The following is a 27,374-nucleotide window of genomic DNA, read 5'->3' on the forward strand; positions in this document are numbered from 1 at the left end:
AAATTGTTTGATTCCTGAATGGAAAAATGTCATCTATGGTCCCAGAGAATGTTATTATGAAAGAGTGTGTATGGAAGAAGATTTGAGGTTGAAGTAAATGTAATAGAATGAGCTGAAATGGTATTGGAATAGACCAGGAGGAGATGGGGTGGAAGGGCTATTTCATATGGAGGAGGAATGAATGGAAGAACTAACAAGGAGAATGGGAAAAGAGAGTGGAGGGCTGGTAGTACTAGAAGCCTACTCTCATCAAATCTGGGATAAAGAGAGAAAAACATACATAATTAGAAATGTAAACATTTTCTTAATATAGAGAGAAACAGAAGGGAAGGGAGATGGGATAAGAGAGGGACTGGGGAGGGAAGTACATAGCAAGAGGAGTGGGGTAAGATGAGGGGATAGGAAAGAACTCTTTGAACAAGAGAGGAGAGGGATTTTTGGAATAAAACTCATATCAAGAAGCAGGAGGGCATAGTTGTGGGTGTAAGGAATGAATTTTTGGAAGATTAAGAATTTGGAAGAATAAGAATTAAAAGTTAAGGGGGAAGGGACAAGGGAGGGACCTTTGGAAATGTGGGCCAGTTTGGAACCAGGAGGGCAAAGGAAGAGGATAAGGGAGGATTTTGGAGAAAGAATGTGAATAGGAGAAGTATTATTCAAAGGAAATTGGACATCTGAGGAGAGATATGGCAGGAAGAAAGGAAGAAGGGTACAAACAGTAGAATGGAGTAAATGGAAATGCACCACTAGTATCTATGACTGTGAGTGTATGAGATTAATTCACACATGAAAAGAAAATGGGAAACAGTAAGGATAAAAAACCAGGCCCTGACAATATGTTGTTTACAAGAAACACACTGAAAATAAAAGACCCACAAAGTGAAGGTGAGAGGCTGGAACAGAATTTATTATACCTCAGGTGATCCAGAGAATGCAGAGGGAGCAGTCATCTCTGGCAGGCTAAAATGGATATTACTGGAAAAGATAAACAGTATAATTATATTATATAGATAGGGGTTTCTATGGATAAAGAAGCATCATCAATATTGGACTGTGTGCACCAAGTATTATAATACCAAGATTTTTAAGGGAAAAACTAAATGAAATAAACATGAAAATAGATAACAAAATAATAAAAGCAACACTTCAATTTTACCCTTTCAGAACAAGATAAATATAACCCAAAAATCAAAAAGAAAGAAGTTAAAGGAGATGAATAGAACTTTAGATAAGTTAAATAAGATAGATATCTGGGGAGCACCCATACACCTGCATGAAGTCTGAGCATACACATAATTCAAACATAGTTTCTGGTGGGACAACAATGGCTTAGAGAGCATAAGTATTATGCAAAAGTCCTACTTTAGTACTCATTTTGTAAAGGTAATCTTGCATCCTTAAGGGGTTGTGTCACTGGAACAAAACTTTCTGGGTATGGCCAAGTTAGAAAAACTTGTTTTGGAAAGAGTATAATCCTGGAAACTATAGATAGTGTCTATTGTCTAAGGACCAATCTAGCAAAAATGGTCTTGGTAATACATATTATCTGAGAACCAGACAGGCCAAAGTGATCAAATTAAATGCTGATTGGACATGAAAAAACAGGCCTAATATTACATTGCTGAAATAGCTGTGAATTTTTTGTTTTAGAAAACATGATGGAAATACACATTAAGAGATTTAAAGATAGTCATGCTTATTGACCTAGATATCCCCTTATTATGGTAAGACACTAAGAGCTTTTATTGAGAGGGTAAAAAGCTGTATATATATATATATATACATATATATATGTATATATATACATATATATGTATATATGAAAATATTCTTTGTTATGACAAAATAAATGGAAATACCTCAATGCAATGATTCAGAGAAATGGCTGAATAGATGGTGATATTTGAATGTAATAGATTGGATTACATTTCTTTTAAAATGAGTCTGGCCAAGGCTTAACAATTTTATTATGAGCTGTGGATAGATAGGAAGAGAGGAAGAAGAGAGAGAGAGTACCATAATCTAACTTTCCTATGTGGCTGCTTAGCCTCCAGAAGCTCCTCAGGATGCACCCTGCACAGAAGTTAGAACAGAGAGTGAAACTGCTTCCTCTGTATAATTGTCATAGGGATTGTATAATTGCCATAAAACTAAAAAAAATCTTTTGAAAAAGAAACATTTCAGGAAAGAAAGCTTGATAACTCTTTGAATCTAGAAGATGAATTGTTTGAAGAAGGCACCATGAAGATGGCTGAGGAAACCACCACAGCATCAAAAGATCCAGCATAAACTTTAGAGTATAACTGATTGAACTTTGAGGGGTTGAATACAATTATTTTGAATGTAAACTTGTATGCTCCAGGGGATTGCCCCCAATTGGCTTATTGTCAATGTGTCTAGCAAACATTGGTTTGATCTTTCTCACTCTCTCTCTCTCTCTATTATTTTCCTTTTATCTCTAACTATTATAGTTTAAAATGATCCATTGGGGAGACTAGTCTCCCAAAGGATCACAGGGGGATTGTGAAAGAGAATTCTTTACTCTATTGTCTATCCTGAATTAACACTAACTTAAGTACTTCACTAGGTTGTGAAGACAGGATTAACTCTCCTTTGTCTACCTTTTGATTGAATCAGCACAATCTTGAACTAGGTGGAAGAGCCCACAAACCATTTAGTGAATTCACATCCTCAGAAAGTCAATCAATGAGGATGAGTATTCACCTCTCTAGAAGGTGAATTTTAGAAAATTAACACCTTTAGATGAGAACTTAACCTTCAGAAGGTGAGAACTTAAGCTTCAGAAGGTGAGAAGTTGATGCCACAGGCACTTTCCCCCTGGGCAGTGCTAGACAATTTGGAAACTGTGATTTACTCCTGTGAAGAGGGGAAGGGACAAGGAGCCACCATAAAAGCCATGCCTTCAGCTTGAAGCAGATTGTTTTTGAGAAGATAGCCTGAAGAGAGTATCTCCTGGTGATAGTCTTGAGGGAGCTTCACTGGAGACTGCAACTTGGATTTTGGGGATTTGGAACTTGGATTCAACTTGGACTCTGACTCCTGGACTACTTTGTTGATGAGTGAAAGGTTGACTTCTTTCCTTCTTTCTGAAGAGCCTAGTTTCCATCTTGGAAGAGATCTATGGTTATTTACTACCAGCCTTCTTGGTTGAGAGCTAATTAATCTGCCTGGAACAAGCAGACCTGGAACAAAACATTTAGATTGATGAGACAGATAACTTCTTTCCCCTTCACATTGCTCTTCTTTCTTGTTTCCTCTATATTTATTAATACTTATAAATAAATTTCTGACTCTGAGATATAATCAAATTATTGTCCAACCATTAATTTTCACCTTTACACCTCTTCCATCATTCTTATATTCCTCTGGTTCCTGATCCTCCATACAGGCATTCAGTCTAATGTTCAGCGGACATCCGATATGCAGATAGTCACAATGATGTCACATTTGCGACACCATAGGGAGAAAGAAAATTTCCTTCACACAACCCCCCTTGTTGATTCTTTGGGAGACCAGCATGTTAAATCTTCTCACTTGAGTTTTCTAGGAGATTAACATGTCAGGTATCCCCAGTCAATCATTCCACATATGGAGTCTATACACTTAAGATTCTCTCACTAGGAGGTATAAAATGTTGTACCCTATGTAGAGGGAATTACAATCATTTGGGGAATAAGAGGGAAAGAAAGAGTAAAAAAATGACTCTTAGAGGTATTGACAAAAAGTCAATGGGGGGCACTCCCATTTGGCATAATAATTTATAATCAGAATAAACAATAGGTTCATCCCCCTTCATTTCAATTCATTGTATCCAAAAGTTTTCTCTGGATCTCTTGATGAGTGTGATGAGTGTGATTTCTGCAGGCATTCCCATAATGTCTTCTTTAGAAGATCCCCTTTCCTGGTCCTGATTTTCTTTCCCAAAATTACTTTAAAAGATCTTAAGCTTTGAATTATAGGATAATTATACAATTCTTTCCTCAGGAGGCAAGCTAGGAAGTATATGAATCAATTCTCAAAAATAAACAAACAAAACATGAAAAAGAGGAGAGAAAAAAAGAAAAAGAAAACAAGAAGTAGTTGAAAATATATCAAATCCTATGTGTATAAAAATTATGAGTAAAAAATTAAAATTATAAAAGTCCTTGAATTACTAGCAAGGTCCAATTGAGGTAGCTTATATTTTACAAGCATGCAGGACAATTGCAGCAATACTGCACTTACCCATCAGTAGCCAGGACCACAGAAAATTGACATACTATAAAAGAGGAAAAGGTCAAAAGTTGGAAGTAAAAGGGAAGTATGGTTCCCTTGTCAGGGAAGTCCAGACACAGGGAAGTCCAACATCTGGATTTTCCAAATGGCAGCTTCTTTGAACCCCTAAGACAAGTCCTCTGCCTTGGCATAGATCCTTACCAACTCCACAGAGATTGGTGGTCTCCTTGACCTTGTGCTTCTTTGCACTATTCAGTGGCTCATTAGCAGTCCCTTCTTCTGAAATCAGACACAAATATTAATTAAAGTCCCATAGTATCTAGCAATCAATGGCAGGTTTCCATAGTCTAAAGCTTTTAGGTATGCAATGTTATTAGGGCTAATTGGTATTGGAAACTTATCCTTCAAAATCAAAATTATTAATACTGATTCCATGTACTCAAAAAAAAAGAAGAAATCAAAGTCTAATTAGGATGAAAGAAAATGAAAGAAAAGGAAAAAAAGTAAAAAAAAATCATATTTCAAATCCCATTAAACACTGGGTCAGCTAAACAGAGGCATAACAAAAGGATTTTTCATTCATTTTTTTTATTATTTTTTTTTCCTTTTATACATTATTTTATTTGGTCATTTTCAAACATTATTCATTAGAAACAAAGATCATTTTCTTTTCCTCTCCCCCCCCCCATTGGCAATGCGTGATTCCTCTGGGTATCTCATGTGTCCTCGATCCGAATTAATTTCCATGTTATTGGTATTTGCATTGGGGTGTTCATTTAGAGTCTCTCCTCAATCATATCCCCTCCACTCCTGTGGGAAAGCTGTTGCCTTTCCTTGGTGTTTTTACTCCCACCGTTTGTCCTCTGCTTGTGGGTAGTGTTTTTTATCCTTGATCCCTGCAGATTGTTCAGGGACATTGCATTGACACTAATGGAGAAGTCCATTACATTTAATTGTACCACAGTGTATCAGTCTCTGTGTACAATGTTCTCCTGGTTCTGCTCCTTTCGCTCTGCATTACTTCCTGGAGGTTATTCCAGTCATGGAATTCCTTCAGTTCGTTATTCCTTTGAGCACAATAGTATTCCATCACCATCATATACCACAATTTGTTCAGCCATTCTCCAATTGAAGGGCATCCCTTCATTTTCCAATTTTTTGCCATCACAAAGAGCGCAGCTATGAATATTTTTTTTATGTTTTTTTTAAATATATTTTATTTGATCATTTCCAAGCATTATTCGTTAAAGACATAGATCATTTTCTTTTCCTCCCCCCCACCCCCCATAGCCAATGCGTAAGTCCACTGGGCATTAGATGTTTTCTTGATTTGAACCCATTGCTTTGTTGATAGTATTTGCATTAGAGTGTTCATTTAAAGTCTATCCTCTGTCATGTCCCCTCAACCTCTGTATTCAGGCAGTTGCTTTTTCTCGGTGTTTCCACTCCCATAGTTTATCCTTTGCTTATGAATGGTGTTTTTTTTCTCCTGGATCCCTGAAAGTTGTTCAGGGACATTACACCGCCCCTAATGGAGAAGTCCATTACGTTCGATTATACCACAGTGTATTAGTCTCTGTGTACAATGTTCTCCTGGTTCTGCTCCTCTCGCTCTGCATCACTTCCTGGAGGTTGTTCCAGTCTCCATGGAACTTCTCCACTTTATTATTCCTTTGAGCACAATAGTACTCCATCACCAACATATACCACAGTTTGTTCAGCCATTCCCCAATTGATGGGCATCCCCTCGTTTTCCAGTTTTGGGCCACCACAAAGAGCGCAGCTATGAATATTTTTGTACAAGTCTTTGTGTCCATTATCTCTTTGGGATACAGACCCAGCAGTGCTATGGCTGGGTCAAAGGGTAGATATTCTGATTTTTCATTCATAAGTGAGAGCTAATTCCTCTTTAACTCAGCTATGATCCATGGTGTGATTGTACATAATTTTTTCACCTGGTAAAAGCTGTAGTACAACAGTTAATATAACTTCTAAAGAGATTAGATTACAAGAGCGCATTTAGTTATAGTAGCAAACAAACCAGTTCCCTGCTGCCATGAAAGATCCCACCATGTACCATCAGATGTTGCATGAGTCTCTACAGTAATTTGCTGAGTGTCATTTAAAATCCTTTGAAGTTCATGGACATTTGTCACAATTTCTCCATATCTATTCATATAAGAACAATGAGATTAATTAATAAGGGTACACGTACCTCCTGATGCAGCCTGCCAAGATCCAGTTGGTTTTGTATAACTGTTTTTGCTAAGGAGTCAATTTCCCCCTGTAAGAAAGTGATAGCTTTAGTAGTTTGGGAGATGGCTTGAGCTGTATCTTGAGCCAATCTTTCATCCTCAGCTAAGATATTTCTATTAGAGTCCATCACTGCCCACTGCCCTCACTCCAAAATTCAGCAGAAGTGCTCAGAAAAACTTTATGTACTGCTGATGAGGATGCTACTAAATTTGGCCTTGACCTTTTAGGTCTAGCATGCCACCAAGAACCTAGATTCCTGGCTGTGGACTTATTTATCCAGCCAATATAGTGATTTTATTGATTCTAGTAGAGTAACATAAGCCAAACCATGAGTAACATAGCATCCTTGGGGAGAGTAGAGTAAGCTGAAGAGTTACAAACATAGAACTGTCCAGGGGTCACCAAGCCCCATGGGAAATCCTTCTTGAGTTGGGATAAGACCATAACAGTAATAGCACAAATAAATGTTGATGTAGGGAACAGAATGGTGAGATTGCACTTCACCTTGCCAGTCATATACCTACTATTCAGTGGACCCTTACCTCTGCTCCCACACAAGTCAAAGGCAGGTACATGATCAGTCAGAGGTAGTGGTAGTCCTAGGTATCTGAAAACTGCTTCTGAAGATCTGTTAAAATCAACGGACATTTTTCAGTTATTTGAAACAATAAATACTGGAAATATAAAGAAAATAAGGGAAATGGATGAATAGGTGAAAAGAGAAAAAAGAATAATATATACCATGATTACATTTTAAAAAATAAAAGTTTCTGGGAGCCATCAGGCCATGATGCTTTGACAGAATCACTCATGGTAACTAAGGAGGCCACAGAGTGGCCCTTGGCAAGATCAGTCCCCCTTACATGACCTCGCTCATCAATGCCCCTTGCCTATGGAATTGGCATGATTATTAATTCCCCTAGTCTCAGAAGGAATAATACAAGAGCAAAATACCTGTACTCTAATTCTCTAAAACATCACCAAAAAGATCAGACCATCAAACCCAATACCAAAAGACTATGATGGGTTAACTTTTACTTAGACATAATCCTCAGTAAAACCTCAGCTATAGGCCAAGCCCAAAATGTTCCCACTCTCAGGAGCCAACACACAAATCAATCATAAAGGTCCACACAAAACATACAAGTACATTAAGCTTCAATATGCCTCAGTGACTCAATTACACAAATCAGTAACTCAGAAACTCCCTAGTGAACCCTGAGAAATGACCAGTCTAATATTAAATTTGAGTTATATTCCCAGTACCCTTCAACCTCAATGGTACGATTGTTGAATTGTCTTTTAAGAACTTCTGATTAATTATTCCATTTTATTAAAAGCAATAAGTAATTTTCTTTGATTGTTTGTAAGCTCAAAACTTCTCACAGTGTAATGAGAAAATTAAGCCACCTGTGACGAAATCATTTATCTTGTATGCTGTTGGTAATCACAATATAAGAATATAGAATGTTAATCAAGTGATTTGTTAAAGTTAATGTATCACTTTTCCAATTATCTCTTTTTGAACATGTGTGCTGGGTAATATATCTATGTGCCAAGAAAATGGGAATAAAAATAAACACCAGGCCAGGGGATGGCGGAGCAGCTATCAGATGCAAAGCAATCCCATGGCCGTAATGATTAAGCTGTCTTTCATTTGTTATTTTTTTTGACTGATTGTTCGTCATCTGTCAGGAACCCCTGGAGTCACCAGTGAGGCTGGACCTTGCCTGTGGCAAAAAGTCACAAAATCAAGAGAAAAAATATTCAAGAAAAATAAATCCAAAGGGAATTCAAAAGTAGATGTTTATATCAGCACACATGCAAATATAATTTACACATTTTAAACATATTGCAAACAATGTACAGTTTGTGGTTTTGCACATAATTTTTATATGTATTTGTTTAGTTAAATGTTTTGTATTATTGATGGTGGTTACCAAGTATATAATAAAAGATAAAATTTTAAAAAGATACTTTTATAGCTGTGATCCTAGGCCAGAACTTGCCCCCAATTGCCTAGCTCCTACTATTCTTCTGCCTTGGAAGCAATACTCAGAAGGCAAGGGTTTAAAAAACAAACACAGATGATCTGTTTTGAAGTAACTCCCAGGCTATTGGGGAGATATAGTATAAACACAGCCACAAAACAATGATACAACTTAAAATGTAATGAGCCAAAGAATACAAGTAAATTAAGTGTTCTAAGAAATTTAGGGGAAAATGATCACTTTCAGGAAGAGTATATATGCTTTTGAGGGGGAGGGGGAGGAAGATCATAGAAAGCTTCATAGAGGAGGTGGGACCAATCAGGAAATTGGAATTTGATTGCAATATAGAGTATTATCAAAGAAAGGAATCTAAAATAATTCTATAAATCTATCTGGAGTCAGACTGTGAAGGGGCTTGTATTCCAAGTTAAAGTATTTGGAGTTCATCCTTTAGCCATTAAAAGCTTTTATGTAAAAGAATGGCATCTAATCTGTGCTCAGGAATACCAATTTTTACAGCTATGGGAAGGATAAATTTGTGAAGGAAGAGTCTCTGAGTAGGGAGACCAGCAAGGTCCAGTAATCCAGATGAGAGGTGACTGATAGAATTAAGGTTTTGTTAGTATGATTAGAGAGAAGGGAATTTTTCAGTCTTTTCAGTTCTGCCTAATTCTTCATGACCCCATTTGGGATTTTCTTGGCAAAGATACTGGAGTGGTTTGCCATTTCTTTCTCCAGCTCATATTACAGATGAGGAAACTGAGGCAAATAGGTTTAAATGACTTGTTTGGGGTCACATAGCTAGTAAACATTTGAGGACAGGTTTGAAATCAGTAAGATAAATTTTTCTGACTGTGCACTCTATAGCATCATCTAGCTGTCTGACACCTTCTATGTAGGTCACTTCATATCCAGGCTAAATGGTTATACTATAAATCTATACCTGGATATTTGGACAACACCTCAAACTTACATGTCCTAAATTGAATCACCAGCTTAACACCAAAACCTGTCCCTGTCTCCCAACTTCTCTATTTCTTTGGGTGCCACCGTCATTCTCTTACTCACTTAGGCTTATAGCCTTCTCCAGTAAAAGTGTTGGTCTTAACTATTTTGAAAAAATAAAAATGTAAAAACCAAAGGAAAAGCTTATGATTAAATTCTGTGTCTGGTCTGGGGCTTATGTGAGCAGAGAGGGGATCTGAAGGAACTCTACATATCAAATAGAGTAGAAATAAATAAGTAATAAAGAAAGAAAACTCAGAATGATTGGCCACTACGGAGCTGTCATTTTTTAATTTATGTCTCTTCATTTCTCTTAGTTGAAGGTTAGAGAAAATTATTTTATTGTGATCCATTTCTCTTGGAAGTCTTCAAGGCCATTTCTCCTATTCTCCCTAGTATTACCATACAACCATGTCTAAATATTTCAATTTTGAAACTGATTAGGTGGTGAATTGATTTGGATTTCATAACAGGAATATTGTGAGTATTTTATTTGCTTTTTAAAATCCTTATATAGAAACTGTTGGAGCTGTAAAAGGTCTTAGAGATCCTTTAGCCCAATTCCTTTTTAATCCCTGACCTTTATGGCTTCACTTGAGTTCCATGACCCAGGACACTGTGCAATGCTTTCATGTGAGGGCAGTCAATGAAAAACAAACAAACCCTTACCTTCTGTCTTAGGATCAATAGTGAGTATTCATTCCAAGGCAAGATGAGTGTTAAGGGCTAGGTAATGGAGGGTTAAGTGACTTGCCCAGGGTTCTACAGCCAGGAAGTGTCTGGGGCCATATTTGAACCGAGGACCTCCCATCCATAAAGCTGGCTCTCAATCCATTGAGTCACCTTGCTGCCCTTTCATCAAGCATTTTTAAAGAACCAACATAGTGGAATAAACAGCTTACTTAACTAGGAGTCAAGAGACTTGGTATCTAGCCCTCGGCATGCCACCGACTAGCTGTGTGACCTTAAAAAGAGTAATTTCATCTTGATAGGCTTTAACTTCTTTATAAAATGAAGGGGATCGACTAAATGATCTCTAATATTTCTGCCTGTTTTCGAATTCTGTGGAGAGGAATTGATAGTTGGGAGTCCAGTGGCCTTGTCTCTTTGCTCCTTTTTGTAGCCTCTATGCCTGGGATTCATTTTATGGGTGAAAATACCATGTAGTAATGCCATCCCAAGGGCAGCTAGTGGTACAGTGGATTTCAATTTTAAAGCATATTAGGAGAACTGATTTAGATTTCATATCATGAACACTGCATTTTCTTTGTTTCCCTAGAACCATGATATAGAAATTGTTAGAGCTGAAAAAGACCTTAGGGATCCTTGAATGCAATTCTTTTGTAATTCTTGACCTCAAAAGGAATCATGAGTTGTCAAACATGACTGAACAACAATGGCGCTCCTGTGGCTTGTAAACTCTCTAGTTTGGATTCTGAATTTTATAATCTCTCTCTAGCCTACTTTTCCAACTCTGTTACACATCACTATCTATCTTTATGTGCTCCATACATCAACCAAACTGGTTTACTTGCTATTTGCCCACATGCAAAATTCTCTTTTCCCATCTTCCATTTTTATGCCTTTGTATAATCTTTTCCCTCTCCCATACTCTCTCTTTATCTTTAAAGCTCCTTTTTTGTTGTTGTTCAGTTGTTTGTGCAGTCATGTCTGACTCTTTGTGACCTCTTTTGAGTTTTCCTTACAAAGATACTAGAGTGGTTTGCCATTTCTTTTTCCAGCTCATTTTTATAAAAAAGGAAACCAATGCAAACAGGATTAAGTGACTTGCCCAGGGTTACACAGCTAGAATCTGAGACCAGATTTGAACTCAGGAAGATGAATCAACCTGATTCTAGGTTTGGCACTCTATCTACTACACCATCTTACTATCCTCTTAGGCTTTTTATCTCCCTTCAAAATGCAAATCAAATGCTACCTTATATGTGAGGCTTTCTATGATTTCTCCAAAGGATAGGGATATCTTGAAGTTACTTCATTTATGTTTGTATTTACTTATTAAGTGTCTGTGTTGTCTCTCCTATAGGAGGTGTGATATTTGAGAGTGGGATAGTTTAATTTATTCCTTTCTATCCTTGTTATCTGACAGGGTCTTAATGGTTGATTTGATTGGTTTTTACAAGTGTATAAGGAGCTAAAAGATAATATAGAGTGGATTAAAGCTTTGTGATGGAAGAGGGGACCAAGGAGGGGGTGAATACCCATATTTTGTGGCCACATATTTTTGAAATTTAGGATTTTATTTTTAAGAATGATGTCAAGAAAGAGAATGTAAGGACTTAGTTACTCTGCGGGTAAAGAAAAATGGGTCATTTTGGTTGCAGGAGGGCTGTGTTCTCATTTGCAAAGGAAATGTGTGACTAGCTCCTTCTATTGATGTATATTAATTAACAGCTTCTTTGCAACTTGTACACTTAGAGAGTCTCATGGGGTATCAAGAGGTTGGTTAAGTGACTTGTTCAAGGTCACATAGCTGGTATATATCAAGTGTAGAAATTGAATCAATTCTTCCTGATTGTGAAGTTAGCTCTTTATCCTCTATGCCACATGACCTCTGATATATTAAATAATGAAGGAAAATTGAAAAACTGGAATTGACTGTCAATCCAAAGAGTTCAATAATAAGATAGTAATATATTGCATACTGTTGAATCTCACATATGAACCTCAAATCCTGAGATTCCTCTTTTGATATTTTGTCATTTCAATTATGTCCAACTCTTCATGACTCCTATTTTGAGGTTTACCTTGGCAAAGGAACTGGGAGGATTTGCCCCTTCCTTCTATGGCTCATTTTAGAGAGGAAGAACTGAGGACAACAGGGTTAATTGACTTTCTCAGGGCCACACAGCTAGTGAGTTTCTGAGGCCAGATTTGAACCAATGAAGATGAGTATTCTTGATTCCAACTAGCTGCCTCATTGAGGTCCCCCTGAGAGCTTCTAGAATATTTCAATTATACTCAGTTGCAACAACTAGTTCATTTTAAGGCTAAGGGCAATGGGATGATCACTACGGTCCACATAGTTCTGTCCTCTGTTGGCTTTAGGGAGTTGATATTAAATGGAAACTGATGGATACTCAATGTCCATTTCTGGTAGGGTGATCATTCTAAGATTTCTCATCACTCTAAAGGAATGTTTAAAAATCTGAGACACAACACTTTACAGCCAGTAGAGTAGGTAGAAAAATGAACTAGGGACAACTGCCCAGGAAACAGTTGTGCTTGGCACTAGATGCCACTGGGCATAGAGAATATCCAACCTTTGTCTCTTTTATCCAAGGATCTTACAGCAATCAGGTAGTGGCATTGGTAAGTAAGGTCCGTTCCCTACTATGACTAAGATCAGAGCTCTGATAAAAACTGATATAGAGAAAGCATCTGAGGTCATGCAGGACCATTAAGTGTTGTACTATGGTCTTAAGGCTGATTCTGATGTGTTATTTCAGAATGTTCTTCATGATCTAGTTAATTCATGATATCTAGTGAACACCCACTGGGTACAGAGCACTGTATGCTGAGCTGTATCATTTATCTATGTGACACTTCTCTGCAATCTCTATTCCCTTTAATGACTGCTCATTTTTCTTCCTAGAAAAATCTCATTTCCATCTGCCCTGATAAACTTCTTATATACATCATGGAATTTGAAGGCTGAATTTTGTTGTTCAGTTGTTTTTCACTTGTGTCTGACTCTTTATGACTCTAAGGAGTTGTTTGCCATTTCCTTCTCCAGCTCATTTTACAGATGAGGAAACTGAGGCAAATAGTGTTAAGGGACTTGCCCAGAGTCACACAGCTATGAGTGTTTAAGGTAGGATTTGAACTCAGGAAGAAGTTTTCCTTACTCCAGGAATGGCTCTCTATCGATTGCACCATCTAGTTGCTCAATTTTAGAGATTGCCTAATTTAAACGCTTATTATTTTGTGGTTGAGGTATTGAGGGCCAGAGAAATGAAATAACTGGCCCCAGATAACTGAGGTAGCCAGAGGCAGAGTTATGACAAATGTTCAGCTTTCTCTCAGTCTAGAGTACTTGCCAATTATGCTACACTGCTTTAAAATCCTTGTAGTATCCCCCTTTCTGTTTTGGAGACTCATCAAAATCTAGATTGCACAGTGGATAGAATGAGTACTGGGACTGGAATTAGGGAGCCTCATCTTCCTGAGTTCAAATCCTGACTCAGACATGTACTAGCTGTGTGACTCTGGTCAAGTCACTGTGAAATTAGCGTCTGTTACCCTGAAAACTCTGATTCCCAGCAAAACTACGATCTCAAGCAAAAACCACAATTTCCAGAACCCCACTCATTTCCTGTTGTTTCATGCTGATGTAAACAGAATATAAATTGGATGGAGTTCCGTGTCTAGCCCTCTTTCCTTCCTGTTGGCAGCTTTGGTGGAGCAGGCTTTTTTGAGCAGATGGATCAGCTTAGTCACATGGTTCTATTTTGTCAAATAATAAACTTTATAAAAATAATACTTGATGTATTGGACATTAATTTAACTCATATCACTTTACCCTGTTTCCCTCAGTTTCCTCATCTGTAAATGAACAAGAGAAACAAGAGTACAAGAGAAAGAGGCAAACCATTGATGTATCTTTACCAAGATAACCCCAAATATAGTCACAAAGAGTCGAATAGGACTTAAAATGATTGAAAACCCTGCATCAGAGGTGTTAAACAGGAGGTCCCCTCTGAAGTATAGCAGAATCAGATTAAAATGCAAATGGGTTAATTGGGAATTATTTAATAAAAACAAACATACAATAGAACATTAAAAAATAATTAAAGCTGCCCTCAGTTTGTGGTACTTGGTGGATTGGGTTAGCTTCCACTAAAACACATAGCTCAAGAGCTTCCAACCTCCCCACCCAATATGCTTATTTGTACCAGCCAACAAAAGGATGCATTTATTCAAAGCACAATACATTTATACAATATAAAGAAAATAAGGGGAATATCCCTAGTAGAGGGGAAGACACCCATGAAAAGATTATGTGTGGTTAGGGAATATACATGAAGGACATACGCATAGGCTGTGACCTAGGGTATACCTAAAGAATGTGTCAGGAACATATATGAGCAGGACACATTCATGAAGGGCATATATATTGAGACGTATGTGACCAGGGCACATATATGAAGAGCACAGAATGCATGTATTGAAAGATCTGTGGCCAAGGTCCCTTAATGACTAGGATAGTTCATCCTTCTAAGATTTTTGAGCAGAGAGTGATATGGGCAAAGTAGCATCTAGGAAAGATTTTTTTGGTAGTGTCATAAAAGATAAAAGAAATCATTTGGATTACATGAAATAGAAAAACTTTAGCACAAATTAAATTGATACAACTAGGGTAGAACTCTGCCATAGCTGTTGATTAGAGAGGGAAATATAAATATATATATATGTACATATATATATATATATATATTGGCATTAAAATTCCTCTTATAAAGGTTCTATAGGAATAGGGACTGGATTTGTGATGTCACTGATGTGGGAAGAGCCTGTTGAGGGACTTTGTTTACCAGTGCTTGCTGGCTTCTACTCTACAGATTACAGTCTTAAAAAGTTGCCCTGAGCACAGTCAGACTCAGAATTTTAATACAGATATTCCTAGGTACAAGACCAGCTCTCTATCCACCATGCCACCTCACTTGTCTGGTATTCCAAATATATAGAAAACAAATATCTAGGATGAAGAATTACTTTGCAATGGTTAAGTTGTCAAAGGATATAAACAAATAATTCTCAAAAGAAGAATTATTTTATATTAATAGCCATATAAGAGATTTTTCCAATTTGCTAAAATTAAGAGAAATCAAAATCAAAACAATTCTGAATCTTCATATTATACCCTGAAAATTGGGAACAATAAGAAAAGTTGAAAGTTGCTGAATATGGAGGTATTATGGAAAGTCAAGCAAACTAGTAAAAAGTGAAGCTATGAAGTGGTTCTATCTTTCCAGATACCAATTTGGAATTATGCTAAGAAAATCACAATTCCCATATTCTTTCATCCAGACATCCTACTACTAAGCATATACCCCATGGAGGTCAAAACCAGAAAGGAATGTTCTATTGATGCCCAAGTATTCATAATGGCATATTTTTTAGTGGTAATTACTTGGAAACAAAGTAGATGCCCATAAGTTAAGGAATATGTAAACAAATTGTGCTGCTTAATGTGATGAATGCTTACTATTGTAAGGACTTAAATGTAGGGGTTTGATTAAATATGAGACTTCTAATTTAATATTGTAGTCACTGATTAAAAAATGTTATAGTTCAAGTCAAAAGTGACTTTTAGTAGCTTTTATTTACAAAGAGGTGGACAGAGTAAATGTAGAGAAATGTAAGAAGAGAGTAGAGAAGATGTTTAGCCTATCACACTAAATGTTGCTCCAGTATCTGGCTCAACCAGGGCTTGTTAGCCCTCAGCCAGAGGACTTGGTGGTGTCTTATGCAAAGGTTCTAGAAACACAGCCTCCTCCAGGAGAAAGAGGCTTCTCTGGAACTAATCTCTCCAGAAGCCAGGAAGTGAAAGCCAACTACTCACTCACCCAAGACAAAGTCCAAAGGAGAAGATCCAGGAGCAATCCAGAGCTAAGGTCCCAAGTCAAGGCCAAGGTCCTAGTCCAAAACCACCTCTAAGAGGCAAGTCATCAACTGAAGCTCCAAGCCAAAGATTCAAACCAAAGCTCCTTTGGACAGGAAGTTCAGGACTTTTTATAGTCCTTTTCCCATGTCACTTTCTATCCCTTCCTCCACTTCACAGGGGCCAACCACAGCTTCCAAATTGCCTAGCACTGCCCAGGGGGGCAGTGTCTGTAGGATCTACCTCTCATCTCTGAGGGTTCAAACTCTTATCAAAGGATTCACAAGTTTCTGATTGAATTAAAAGGGTGGAGTTCTCCAAATAAGTGATTTATGAACTTCCTTACTTAGTGTTAAGTTAGGGGTGTTTAAGTTTTTGGTTGATTAATTCAAAATTGACAAAGAGATTAAAGAATTCCCTTTCACACTATGCTTTAAGAAACTACATGAAGAACTCAGAGAAACATGGAAAAATTTATATCAACTCATATAAAGTGCAGGAAGTAGAACCAAGAAAACAATATTCATAATAATTATAACAATGGAAATGGAAAATGAAATTGAACAAAAGAAAATGAAACAATATGCTTTATACTTATTAAGATTAGGTTTGACTGAAGAAGAGATAAGGAAATGTAACTCATCTTTTTTTTTTTTTCCCTGAGTTGGATAACTATTCCTATTATTATTAATATTTTAATTAATTAATAATAAATTAATTATTAGGATAGAGTAGAGACTGTGAATTGCATGCTGGATCTGGAGTCAGGAAGGTCCAAATTCCATCTACCATACCATCTAGATGCCTCTGGTAACTGACTTGACCTCTTTCAGTTTTGTCAAATATGGTCTTAGACTTAGCTGTATGTCTCTAATCAAGTCATTTAATCTCATTTTCCATTATTAACCTGTTGATAATAATATTCCCTACCTCTCAGAGTTATTTTGATGATAAAATGAGATATTTGTTAAGCATTTCGCAAACTTTAATGTGCTATATAAATGTTAGCTATTATTGTGTTATCTAGGCCAACCTAATGCATAAGAATTACTAGATGATTTATGAGTTCTTCTCTACTTCTCAAATTCTGTGATTCTGTTGTCCCTAAGTCTGTCATTTGAGTGAAACAGATACGTTGTAAATATAATTATAACTTGGGTTCCAAGAGGCTACGACCTCCCAGAATATCATAGTAAGTTAGGAATGGGGCTGAAAATAAAATAGTTATTGATTTCTTATTAGACCAGTTTGCTATGCTACTGGTAAATCATGAAAACAGCCATTAAGGGTTCAAGCCAAAGACATTTACTGCAAGTTACTGAGAAGTTAATGACCTCATAAACAGCCAACTCCCACAAACAACACATTTAATAGCAAGAAAATGACTTGTGGGAAGGTGAAGAGTTTGGGTAATGATTAAAACATTTTTAAATTAAATTTTTTCGGTTTTAATAGCTAGACAGTACTTGGATTGATCAATCAAAAGACCTTAATAGCTTAGCTTATTATATTTGTATAGCATTCCACTAATGTTACTCGTGTTTTCATAGTAACCCTGGTGAAGAAGGTAGGTTAGGCTTTTTTATTCCCATATCAACAATAAGGAAACTGAAATCCAGAGAGGTTGAGATACTTATCCTGAGTCACACAGTCAGTAGCAGAACTAGGACTAGAATTGAGGTGTTCCTGTTTCCAGTATGCTGCTCTTTCCATTACCTTTAATGATGCTTGCTCCTCCATTAAAAAACTGAGGGGAGGGGCAGTTAGATGACTCAGTAGCTAAAGAATCAGACCTAGAGATGGGAGGTCCTGGGTTCAAATAGGTCCTCAGACATTTCCTAGCTGTGTGACCCTGGGCAAGTCACTTAACTCCTATTTCCTAGCCCGTACTGCTCTTCTGCCTTGGAACTAGTAACCAGTATTGATTCTAAGATGGAAGGGTAATGGTTTAAAAAAAAGCTGAGGTGAAATACTAATCAATACATTTATGAACTGTCTTGCAGATTCCATTGTCATTGGATTTTGGGTTGGTCTTGCTGTCTTCGTGATTTTCATGTTTTTTGTACTGACTTTGCTGACCAAAACAGGAGCACCACACCAAGAGTAAGTCTGAATATTACCATATGGAATAAACTGCATCAGTGAAAGGAGGATTCCTGTGCAGATGAAATTTTGCATGTACGCATCTGATTACATCAATTCTTTCTTCAAAAATCTTTAATAATTCCTTCTTTTGTTGTATGTATTTTGCCAACACCATAAATGCCTATTTATGAAATTATTTTTACTTATTGGACTTTTCCCCAATTTCTTTTCCTTGTGTGTTGTCCAACGTTTTTTAATAATTTGGAACCATCTTCTCTTTCCAGCACTATCCCCTTCCTGTCAGAACTCTGTGCCCCAGCTGAACGAGACAATGCTTTGACTCCAATCCCACTTTCAACACACATTTGCACATTGTCTCCCTGCCTGGAATGCCCTCTATCTCTTTTGTCACAGCCTGAATCATTACTGGTTCCTTAAACCTCAACTCAAGAGCCACCTCTTCTGTGAAACTTTCCCCAATTCTGATGTTATCCTCCTTAGGTCTTAATATAGACCTTTGTTTTGGACCTCCCTAAAACACTCAGTGGACCATCTAAGCAGCCCAGTGGACAGAGCACTGGGCTTGGGGTAGGAAAGACCCAGCTTCACATCCTGCCTCTGAAACATTCCCATGGGTGCTCTTTAGACAAGTTGTTTTCTCTCTCAGTGCCTCAGGTAGCTCACTAAGACTATAAATTGAAAAGAAAACATGGAATTGGTAGAGTGAATTTTCACACTGGAAATTCTTTATACAGATGAAATCACAGATCTCCTCCTTCTGCTTCTTCTCTCCTCCTCTCCCCCCAGTAACCCACCTATTAAAAGCATCTGTTCAGATGATCAAATGGCCAAATATTTCATTGATGAAACACTCCCTTTAATGATACAAACTCTACCTGCCCGCCAGGGATCTAATCCAAATCCTGGAGACCTCCCTTACTTTCTCCTGACATCCCAAGGACAGAAGTGGAAGTTGGAGGTTCTCAACTCAGAAACTGCTTTTTGTTGCTGAATAATTAACAAAATTACATGCTACCTTTCAGCAGGCATAATACAGGTTACACTTGAGTAATATGACCCAAGGGCTCAATGGAAGGGACCTGCCAAGAGTCATAGGTGTCATCTTCCAATTTTATAGGTGAAGAGCTTAGAGTTTAGAGACATTAAATGACTTGCTGAGGTCACCCTGCAACTTACTGGTGGAGCTAGTATTTGAGCCCAGGGCTTTTGGTTCTAAGGTTTATTCCATTCTACTGTGTTGCAACCTATTCTAAATTTTAAGAGCATCAGAGTTTTCTTTTACTGTAATATGCAGCCAATGACCTTCCATTCCAAAGTCAAATAGGTTAACAGCATCCCCAAGTGCCAGTAGGCTCTGAGAGTCTTCTCAGATCTCATTGATCTCAGTACAGACAGTTTCTGGAGTGACAATCACCAAAGACTCAAAGGAGAGAGGAAGACTACTATTGTAAAGTTAATGATAGCTTTCTATGAGAGCTATTCAGCAAAGGAAACTGCAATTTTAAGGACAGTTTTTGCCATTGTAAGGGAAAATGCTTTCTGGGAGTTTTATGGAAAGTGAAGTGCTAGCAATTTTTTTCCTCCCTCCTTTCATAGCTAAGAATTCATTAACTTGGTTTGCTACTTGTCAAAGCAGTATCTCTTCTTTATCAAGAATTTTCTTGATGATGGATTGAAAGCCAGGCTTAGAAACATGAAGTCCTGGGTTCAAATCTGACCTCAGACACTTTCTAGTTAGGTGACTCTAGGCAAGTCACTTAATACCCCCACTTCCCCCCTCCATTGCCTAACTTTTAACACTCTTCTGCCTTGGAACCAATGCACAATGTTGATTCTAAGAACTTCATACCTCAAAAGTAAAACCAGCCTCCTCCCAAGTCATAATATCATAGATCTAGAGTGGAAAGGGACTTCAGATGCCATCTATTGTAACGCTCTCATTTTACAGATTAGGAAATGGATGCCCAGGAAGGCTGAGTGACTTATTAAACATTCATCACATCCTCTCTTAGTTTTGTCCGCTGGCATTTTGTCCACAATAATATGTCCACATGATAAATTAACATTACTTAATTGCATTTCATCCTTGATTTGGAATATTGTATTCAGGTTCTTATGAGCCCTGGTAAAAATGAAACTAACTTCTGTATTTCTCCATGAACTATCATTTAGCTGAACTTTAATCCTCTTCCCAAAGTCCAGGCAGAGTGTGACAGAAATCAGTGCTGGGAAATTGCTTTTTGTTGTTGTTATGGTTGTTTAGTCATTTTTAGTCATGTCCAACCCTTTGTGACCCCAAGTAAGGTTTTCTTGCCAAAGATACTGTAGAGCTTAGCCATTTCCTTCTCTACCTCATTTTTACAGATGAGGAAACTGAGGCAAACAGGGTGAAGTGACTTGTTTAAGGTCACACAGATAAGAATTGTTTGAGTCCAGATTTGAACTTGGGTTTTCCTGACTTTAGGCTCAGCACTCTATCCTCTGCACCACCTAGCTTCTCATACTGCTCATTATTTACACCATTTCTCTTCTCTAGTCTTGAAATTATATTCAAATCAACTATGCCATTCCTCATCCCTCACTCCCTGCTCCAATCTACTATCCTATCCATTCACTCTCCTTGTAACTTTTAGGAGCCAAGTGCTCTGTCATGGCCACCATTTCTCTATGATGGTTGTTTCCTCTGATTGGAATATAAATTCCTTAAGGGTAGAGACTATGTTTACTTTTTTTGTTCATATTCACTTACTATTTGCTGACAGTGCTTCATAGATGAATTTTCATTCATTCATTCATTCATTCATCCAAATGCACCCATCCAAAGGAGTGTTTACAGTAAACTCCCTTGGCGAATAGAAATGCCACACAGTGGAAATGCAGCTGTTCCTTCAGAAGACTTCATCACACCACGATGCACAACATGACCACTAGGTCCAACATATAAATTGCTCTCTAGAGGTGGCCAAGTATGTCCATTCATATGCCCTCTTCTGATTTAGTTTGTAGCCTCTTTGTGCAAGAGCAATTTTGAACTCATTTCTTCAAAGAATAAGTATTTATCAAAAAGAATGTGTCTAGCACCATGCTTTAAGCTTAAGACACAGTCTTGCCTTGAGAAGCTTATACTCTTGGTGGGGAGAGATTAAATGTGACTAAACATTTAAAATGAGAGAATGTCCTCAATGAGAAAGACTCCAACCAATCTCCTGATTTTTATATCTCCTCTGTTCTACAGAATGCCAAGGAATGTTTTCTTTGAATAGAATCTATTTGATTGACAAAGGAGTCAATGATCCCCTTCCTGACTATATGACTTCCATCACCTATGGAGTGAGGAGTGGGTGAGAGTTTGATGGACCACTTCCAAATGAGCCATTTACCAGTTAGAGATGTTTTTGGGATATTCAAGGGCTGTGGTTGAATAATGAGCTCTCAAAATTGTATTTATAGATCTACCTGATGGAGCTTTGGGACTTTGATCATAAAGGGGGCCACTGATGCTAGCCTAATTGATAAATTGATATTCTTTCCCCAAATAAATAAAAAAATAAGAGAATATAACCACCCAGTTATATTATTAGCCTTTATTAAGATTTATCACCAGTTTTTAAAATACCAGAACTTTCATAGGAAAAGACTTTCTTTTAGTTTTTTAGATACTTTTGAATTTTCATCAAACCAAAGAATTTCCAAAGGAAAGCAGAAGTCCCTGGAGCCAATGGCCTCCGAATTCAATGAACTCTAAATTCATGCAACTTGGGCTCTGGCTAGCCTCCATCTCTCCTTTGTTGGTTGTAAGCCCAGGAATTGGTGGTTAGCACGATGAGACTTAACTTTCTAAACACTGTGATAGAGACATGAAGAGAGAGAGGTTTTGTAGGACTTGTGGACCAAGATGCAGAGCTGGAGATTTAACTCTAGATGTCAGTCAAGAGAAGATTCTAATGAAATGTTCCCAAGAGGGGTAGTTGGGGGCTTTTGCTGGCCACACAGAGAGGAGAAACTTGGTTTTTGGACTTGGTCTCTGTTTCTCTGGCTCTGAACAGTTGAAGTTGACACTGAGAAGAAAAACTTGGCTTTTGGGACTTCGTCTCTGTCTCTCTGTGATCAGCAGTGGAAGCTGATCAGGGGAGAAGCTTTTGAGTTGGTGGTCTATTTGAGAGTTGAGCTGGACAGGAGAAAACGTAGAGACTTTGAACTTTGTTTCTTTCTGGGGTTAAGCTGAGAGACCTTATTGATTTTTTGTGAAGAAGAAGAAAGAAGATCTTGAAAAGCCATTGACCTCTATCTCTCTAACTGTCTCATAGTCACACTTTTTGACTGGAATACTATCTCAAACCTTCCTAAAATTACCTCATTTAGATTAGGGAAATCCTTATCCCTCTTACCTCAGTTTCCCATCCTGTTATCCCAATAAACCCCTTGACTAAGAAAGCAACTAGAGTATCTTTATAGTTCACTCAGGAGGGAGGGAAGAAGCAAAGGCTTTGAGAAGAACTGGGTGGAGAGGGTTGGTTAAGGGAGTGAGTGAGGGAGGAAGGAGATTAGGAAATAGATTGATCCATGAGTCATCAGTAGGGATCAATAGGCAAACCCCAGAGTATCCTTCAGTATCTATTTAGAGCAGTATTCCCTATGTACCAGCATCCCTGTGTGGCAGCATCCCTCAGCATTTCTTGTTTCTACCTCCATTACATATAAGCAGCCTTAGGTCCCTATAGTAGTCTCTCTAGTCACAGCCAGCCAGAGAACAACAGTCATTGTAAAGAAACAGGCTCCCCTCAGTTTACCTTCACTATCTCAAGAAGTAATAGTTTTCAGTTAATTTACATATTTTATTTCAACACTTCCTCACCATATCTCACCATATCATTACCTTTGGGAGCTTCAAAGACTATGCTAAGAAATCATGAGCTCTTCTGGCAAGATCCAACAAACAGGAAAGCCTATGCCGATGGGTCAGTCAGTAGACTGTTGGTCTAAAGTCTAATTTCTCAGTGCCTTGTTAAAAGTGACAGTTAGTTAAGAGAACTTGTCACTGCCCCATCCATGGACAGCAAGAAGAATGGTTTTTCCTACTAGGAGACTGGTGAGGGGGCTTTCATAGAAATGGCTTTGGGTGGTGTAGATTATTCTTAGAAGTCTTGATATCAAAGGGTTGTGAGTTGCCCAAAGTACATGAATTTTCACTTTCACGTAGCTCTCCACTACATTTCCAGATGGGGGTGTCCATTCTTTCCAATGGTAATTGTCTATACTGGTAGAAGAGTGTGATGCTGATTTATGGGGATAGTGAGATCATTCCTGCCTTGATGATAATAAGACTATAATAATTTTTTTTTCTAAAATCCTCACCTTATATCTCAGAATTTATGCTAAATATCTGTTTCAACATATGTAATACCCAGTGGAATTGTGTGTTGGCTATGGGAAGGAGTGGGGAGAGAAGAGGGAGGGAAAGAATATGATTCTTGTAACCAAGGAATAATGTTCTAAATTGACTAAATAAAATTAAAAAAAGAAAAGAAAATATTTGGTTCCAAGGTAAAAGAGTGGTAAAAGCAATGGGGGGTTAAGTGACTTGCCCAGGATCACATAGCTAAGAAGTATCTTTAGCCAGAGTTGAACCCAAGATCTCTTGTCTTCAGACCTTGCTTTCTATCCACTGAGCTACCACTTTTGCTTTAACATTTAGTAAATGTTTCATTTGAATTCATAGTGGTATGGTGATTGATTCTGTGTAAAAAGCTCATTTGTGGGGGCTCCGGAGCAACAATGGCAAGTTAAGTAATAGTATATCCTCTCTTAATAGGTGTTGCAAAGGGTAATCACTGGTCCTGAAGTCAGGAAGACCTGAGTTCAAATCCAGCCTCAGACACTTACTTAGATGTGTGACCCTGGGCAAATATCTCAACCCTGTTTGCCTCAGTTTCCTCATCTCTAAAATGAACTGTTAGAGGAAATAGCAAACCACACTAGTATCTTTGCCAAGGAAACTCCAAATGGAGACAGAGTTGAGTATGACCGAACAACAAAATATTGTAGCTCCCAGGCTACATTTGCCTGTGCAGGATGCTAGTAATCAATGTTTTACTCTGATCTCAACCAGGAGAGGGGAAAAATAGGTCCTTCTTTCATCCTTTTAAAATGATGTTTCTTTCTTCCTAAAGGACTTTAAGAGAAGCATTTCGTAATTCTCAGTAACGCAATGAGACATACAGCTTAAAAATATAGTCAGAGCTATATCTGAGAAGGAAGCACAATTGAACATCTGAAGTCTTTCTACACTCATATGATTTCACCAGCCAGAGACAGAAAAAGTCAGATCAGAGGACTACCTCTTACTGAAAGGAGTGGTTGGTACCCAGCTCCGACAATGAAGTCTAATCACATTAAATGTGTCATCCATAAAAGCTCTCTAGACTCATTTTTCCCCAGGCGCCATCTCATCTCATTAGCTCATGGGGAGATCAGATACTCAGTTCTTGGGCTCCAGCAGCTTTTAAAGCCCTGGGAGAGGGTATGAGTGGGAAAAACCACTTTTAGCAGGGACAAAGAAACTACTTACCTTGGGCCAGAACCTGCTGGCACGTCTCCAAAAGGATGTTCTTTATATTTTTAGAGCTGATTCACCCAACGCTTATGTCCAAGGGCAACTCCTTGAACCTTACAGCACATCCCTGAGAGAAGGGAAGAACGCTTCAATGAATGGAGAAAGTGACACTTCCGGAAGAAGTACTTCTTCACTCTTACCTTCAAGCTCAAATGCCCCCTCTTCCATGAAACTTTCTCTGATTTTCTTTCCTACTCCCAATTGGCATCAGGAGTGACCTCTATATCTCTGGAAATTTCATTGCACTTTGTCACTTTCTTACATCCTTGTCAGATTTGGTTATTCAGTCATCCTTTATTAGTTTACACATTAATTGAAAGGGCATAGTGTTTTGTTTTTTTTTAATTTATTGCTCTTGGTACCCATCAAGTAAAGGGGTTTTGCACATAACAAGTGTTTAATAAGTATTTCTAGAATGTAAATTTATTGGATTTATTTGGTACTGTGATAGGTGGTGGGCAGAACTTTGAGCATCTTACTTTGTCAATAATTAGCCTGACAGAACCAATAAATAGTATTGACTCGAAAATGGAAGGTTAAAGTTTTTTTTTTTTTAATTTAAAAAATTTAAATAATAACGAGACTCCAAGGGAAGGAGAGAACTTGTAAAAATGGTACATTTAAGATCTTTGCAGTATAAATGACAGTTATGGTATTAGGCACTGGAGATACAAATAAGAGATACAAATGCTGAGAGTGAGACCATCCAGGCTTGCTTGCAAAGATTTTACAATCTAACAATGACCTGGCCAACACAGTGTGATGTGAATGTAATTTATTTTGCAAGTAAATGATGTTTAATGTACATACTTGTGTTCTTTCTTTCCCTTTTTTAGAAATGCAGAACCTTCTGAAAAGCATTTTCGAATGAATAGTTTTGTTACTGATTTTGGAAGACCTCGAGATCCAGATAAGGTATTTTCTCGCCCAGCAACCTCAGAGTCCAGATCTCTCTTCCATTGTTACATCAATGAAATGGAACAGTTGGAAAGGCCAAAGATGAGTCACACGGCAACAGCTATGGATGCTGATGAACTCTTCCACGAGGGACCCAGAAGCAGTGGGAAACCAGAGGAGGAGGACCTAGCCCAGATGACCAAATTCAACATCCCCAACTTTGTGAACACTGACCCAAACTCCTCCTTTGGGGAAGATGATCTCCTGATTTCTGAGCCACCAATTGTTTTAGAAAACAAGCCAATAGCTCAGACCTCCCAGGAAGTTCTAGATTAAGGACGTCTTTGTCATGCCACAGGTCCAGCCTACTGCTTAGCAAGGGATTTTCTTCATGGGCAGCTTTACATTTGTTTCAGGAGTGAGTGAGTGAATGTGTGTGTGTGTGTGTACGTGTGTGTGTGTGTGTGTGTACACGTGGCTTAAGTAGGAAACAGTGCAAAGTGAATTAGTATTTGTTAGACCTCTAGATTTTTTGGGGGAAAGAATTTAGATGATCACACTTGTCAGTGGGTTGGAAATGGTTTAATCTCTTAAAAATTGAGAGCTAAGCTTCTATAGTAATAGAAAACTGGACCTAGAGTCAAGGAACACCTAGATTCCAGTCCTGCCTCTGACACATACTGGTTGTGTGATCCTGGACAAGTCACTTAACTTCTCATTATTCTAGGCAACTCTCTGAGACTCCAAGTCTTAGAAAGGACTAATCTGTTTTGGTAGAATTTTCCTCACCCAGGAATTCATTCCCTTTATCAGAGAATCACAGCTTTAGTTCCTATGCAGAGTTCATTTTCCTGATTTAAGCCTGGTCTCAGACACTAGCTGTGTGACCTTTAACTCTGTTTGCCTCAGTTTCCTCATCTGTAAAATGAGTTGTAGGAAATGGCAAACCAATCCAGTATAGTTGCCAACATAACCCCAAATGGGGTCATGAAGAGTCAAACTTGACTGAAAAACGACTAAACAAAACTGAAAATAAAAGGGGGGATGATGATAAATGGATCTTCTTCAAAGGACTGTTGTGAGAATCTAGTGAAATAATTATCTGTAAAGTGCTTTGCATACCTTAAAGTGCTTTATAAATGTTAGTTATTATTATTAAGTTGCCTTTAGGATACATCTGACCAGCACTCCTCCTCACAAGAAGGTGCTCAAATTAGTTTGGCTTTTAATAGGGCTGTTCATCATTAACTCTGTGTTAGTACTTCTGTCTTCTCATCCGCTGTTGCCATTTTCTATGAATTGATGGAAAGCATTCTTCGTGGGTCAGCTCTCCTTAAGTGGCCAAAGCATGAAGCTGTATATTCGTGCCAGGCCAGGGACTTTGGATGCAGAGTACCATGGATGCTCTACGCAACACCAATGGCAATCCATTCGCAAACCAAAATATCCTGCATGATCAAAGCAAGCCTGAAGCCTGGGACAGAACCCAGTAATTTCCTTTTGCTCGGACAGAGTGGCCTGCGTGTCTGGCCACTAATTTGTAAGGGCATTTTTTTGTTATGAAATCTCTCACCATCTTTAATGAATAACCAACCCCTTCCTTCCTGGTTCAGAGTGTAAAATAAATGACTTCAATTGCATATTA

At 38.0% G+C, this 27,374-nt stretch overlaps 1 protein-coding gene and 1 long non-coding RNA gene across 2 annotated transcripts in view; one reads left to right on the forward strand and one right to left on the reverse strand.

Annotated features, from left to right (window-relative positions):
* Nucleotides 1–27,374, forward strand: part of MRAP2 (melanocortin 2 receptor accessory protein 2) — a 55,594-nt gene extending 28,220 nt beyond the window's left edge. Inside the window, exons 3-4 of the mRNA XM_016431178.2 lie at nt 18,117–18,216; nt 25,669–27,374. Coding sequence (XP_016286664.1) covers nt 18,117–18,216; nt 25,669–26,065 — 497 coding nt within the window. The 3' untranslated portion in view covers nt 26,066–27,374. The remainder of the gene's footprint in view (nt 1–18,116; nt 18,217–25,668) is intronic.
* On the reverse strand, nt 892–25,756 carry LOC103104919 (uncharacterized). Its single transcript, XR_008916611.1, has 5 exons — nt 24,788–25,756; nt 7,035–7,120; nt 6,452–6,520; nt 4,438–4,515; nt 892–975 (listed from the first exon to the last, which is right to left on the reverse strand). It is a non-coding gene; the product is annotated as an uncharacterized LOC103104919 (long non-coding RNA).

Source organism: Monodelphis domestica, chromosome 2 (assembly GCF_027887165.1).
Source record: "Monodelphis domestica isolate mMonDom1 chromosome 2, mMonDom1.pri, whole genome shotgun sequence".
Lineage (NCBI taxonomy): Eukaryota > Metazoa > Chordata > Mammalia > Didelphimorphia > Didelphidae > Monodelphis > Monodelphis domestica.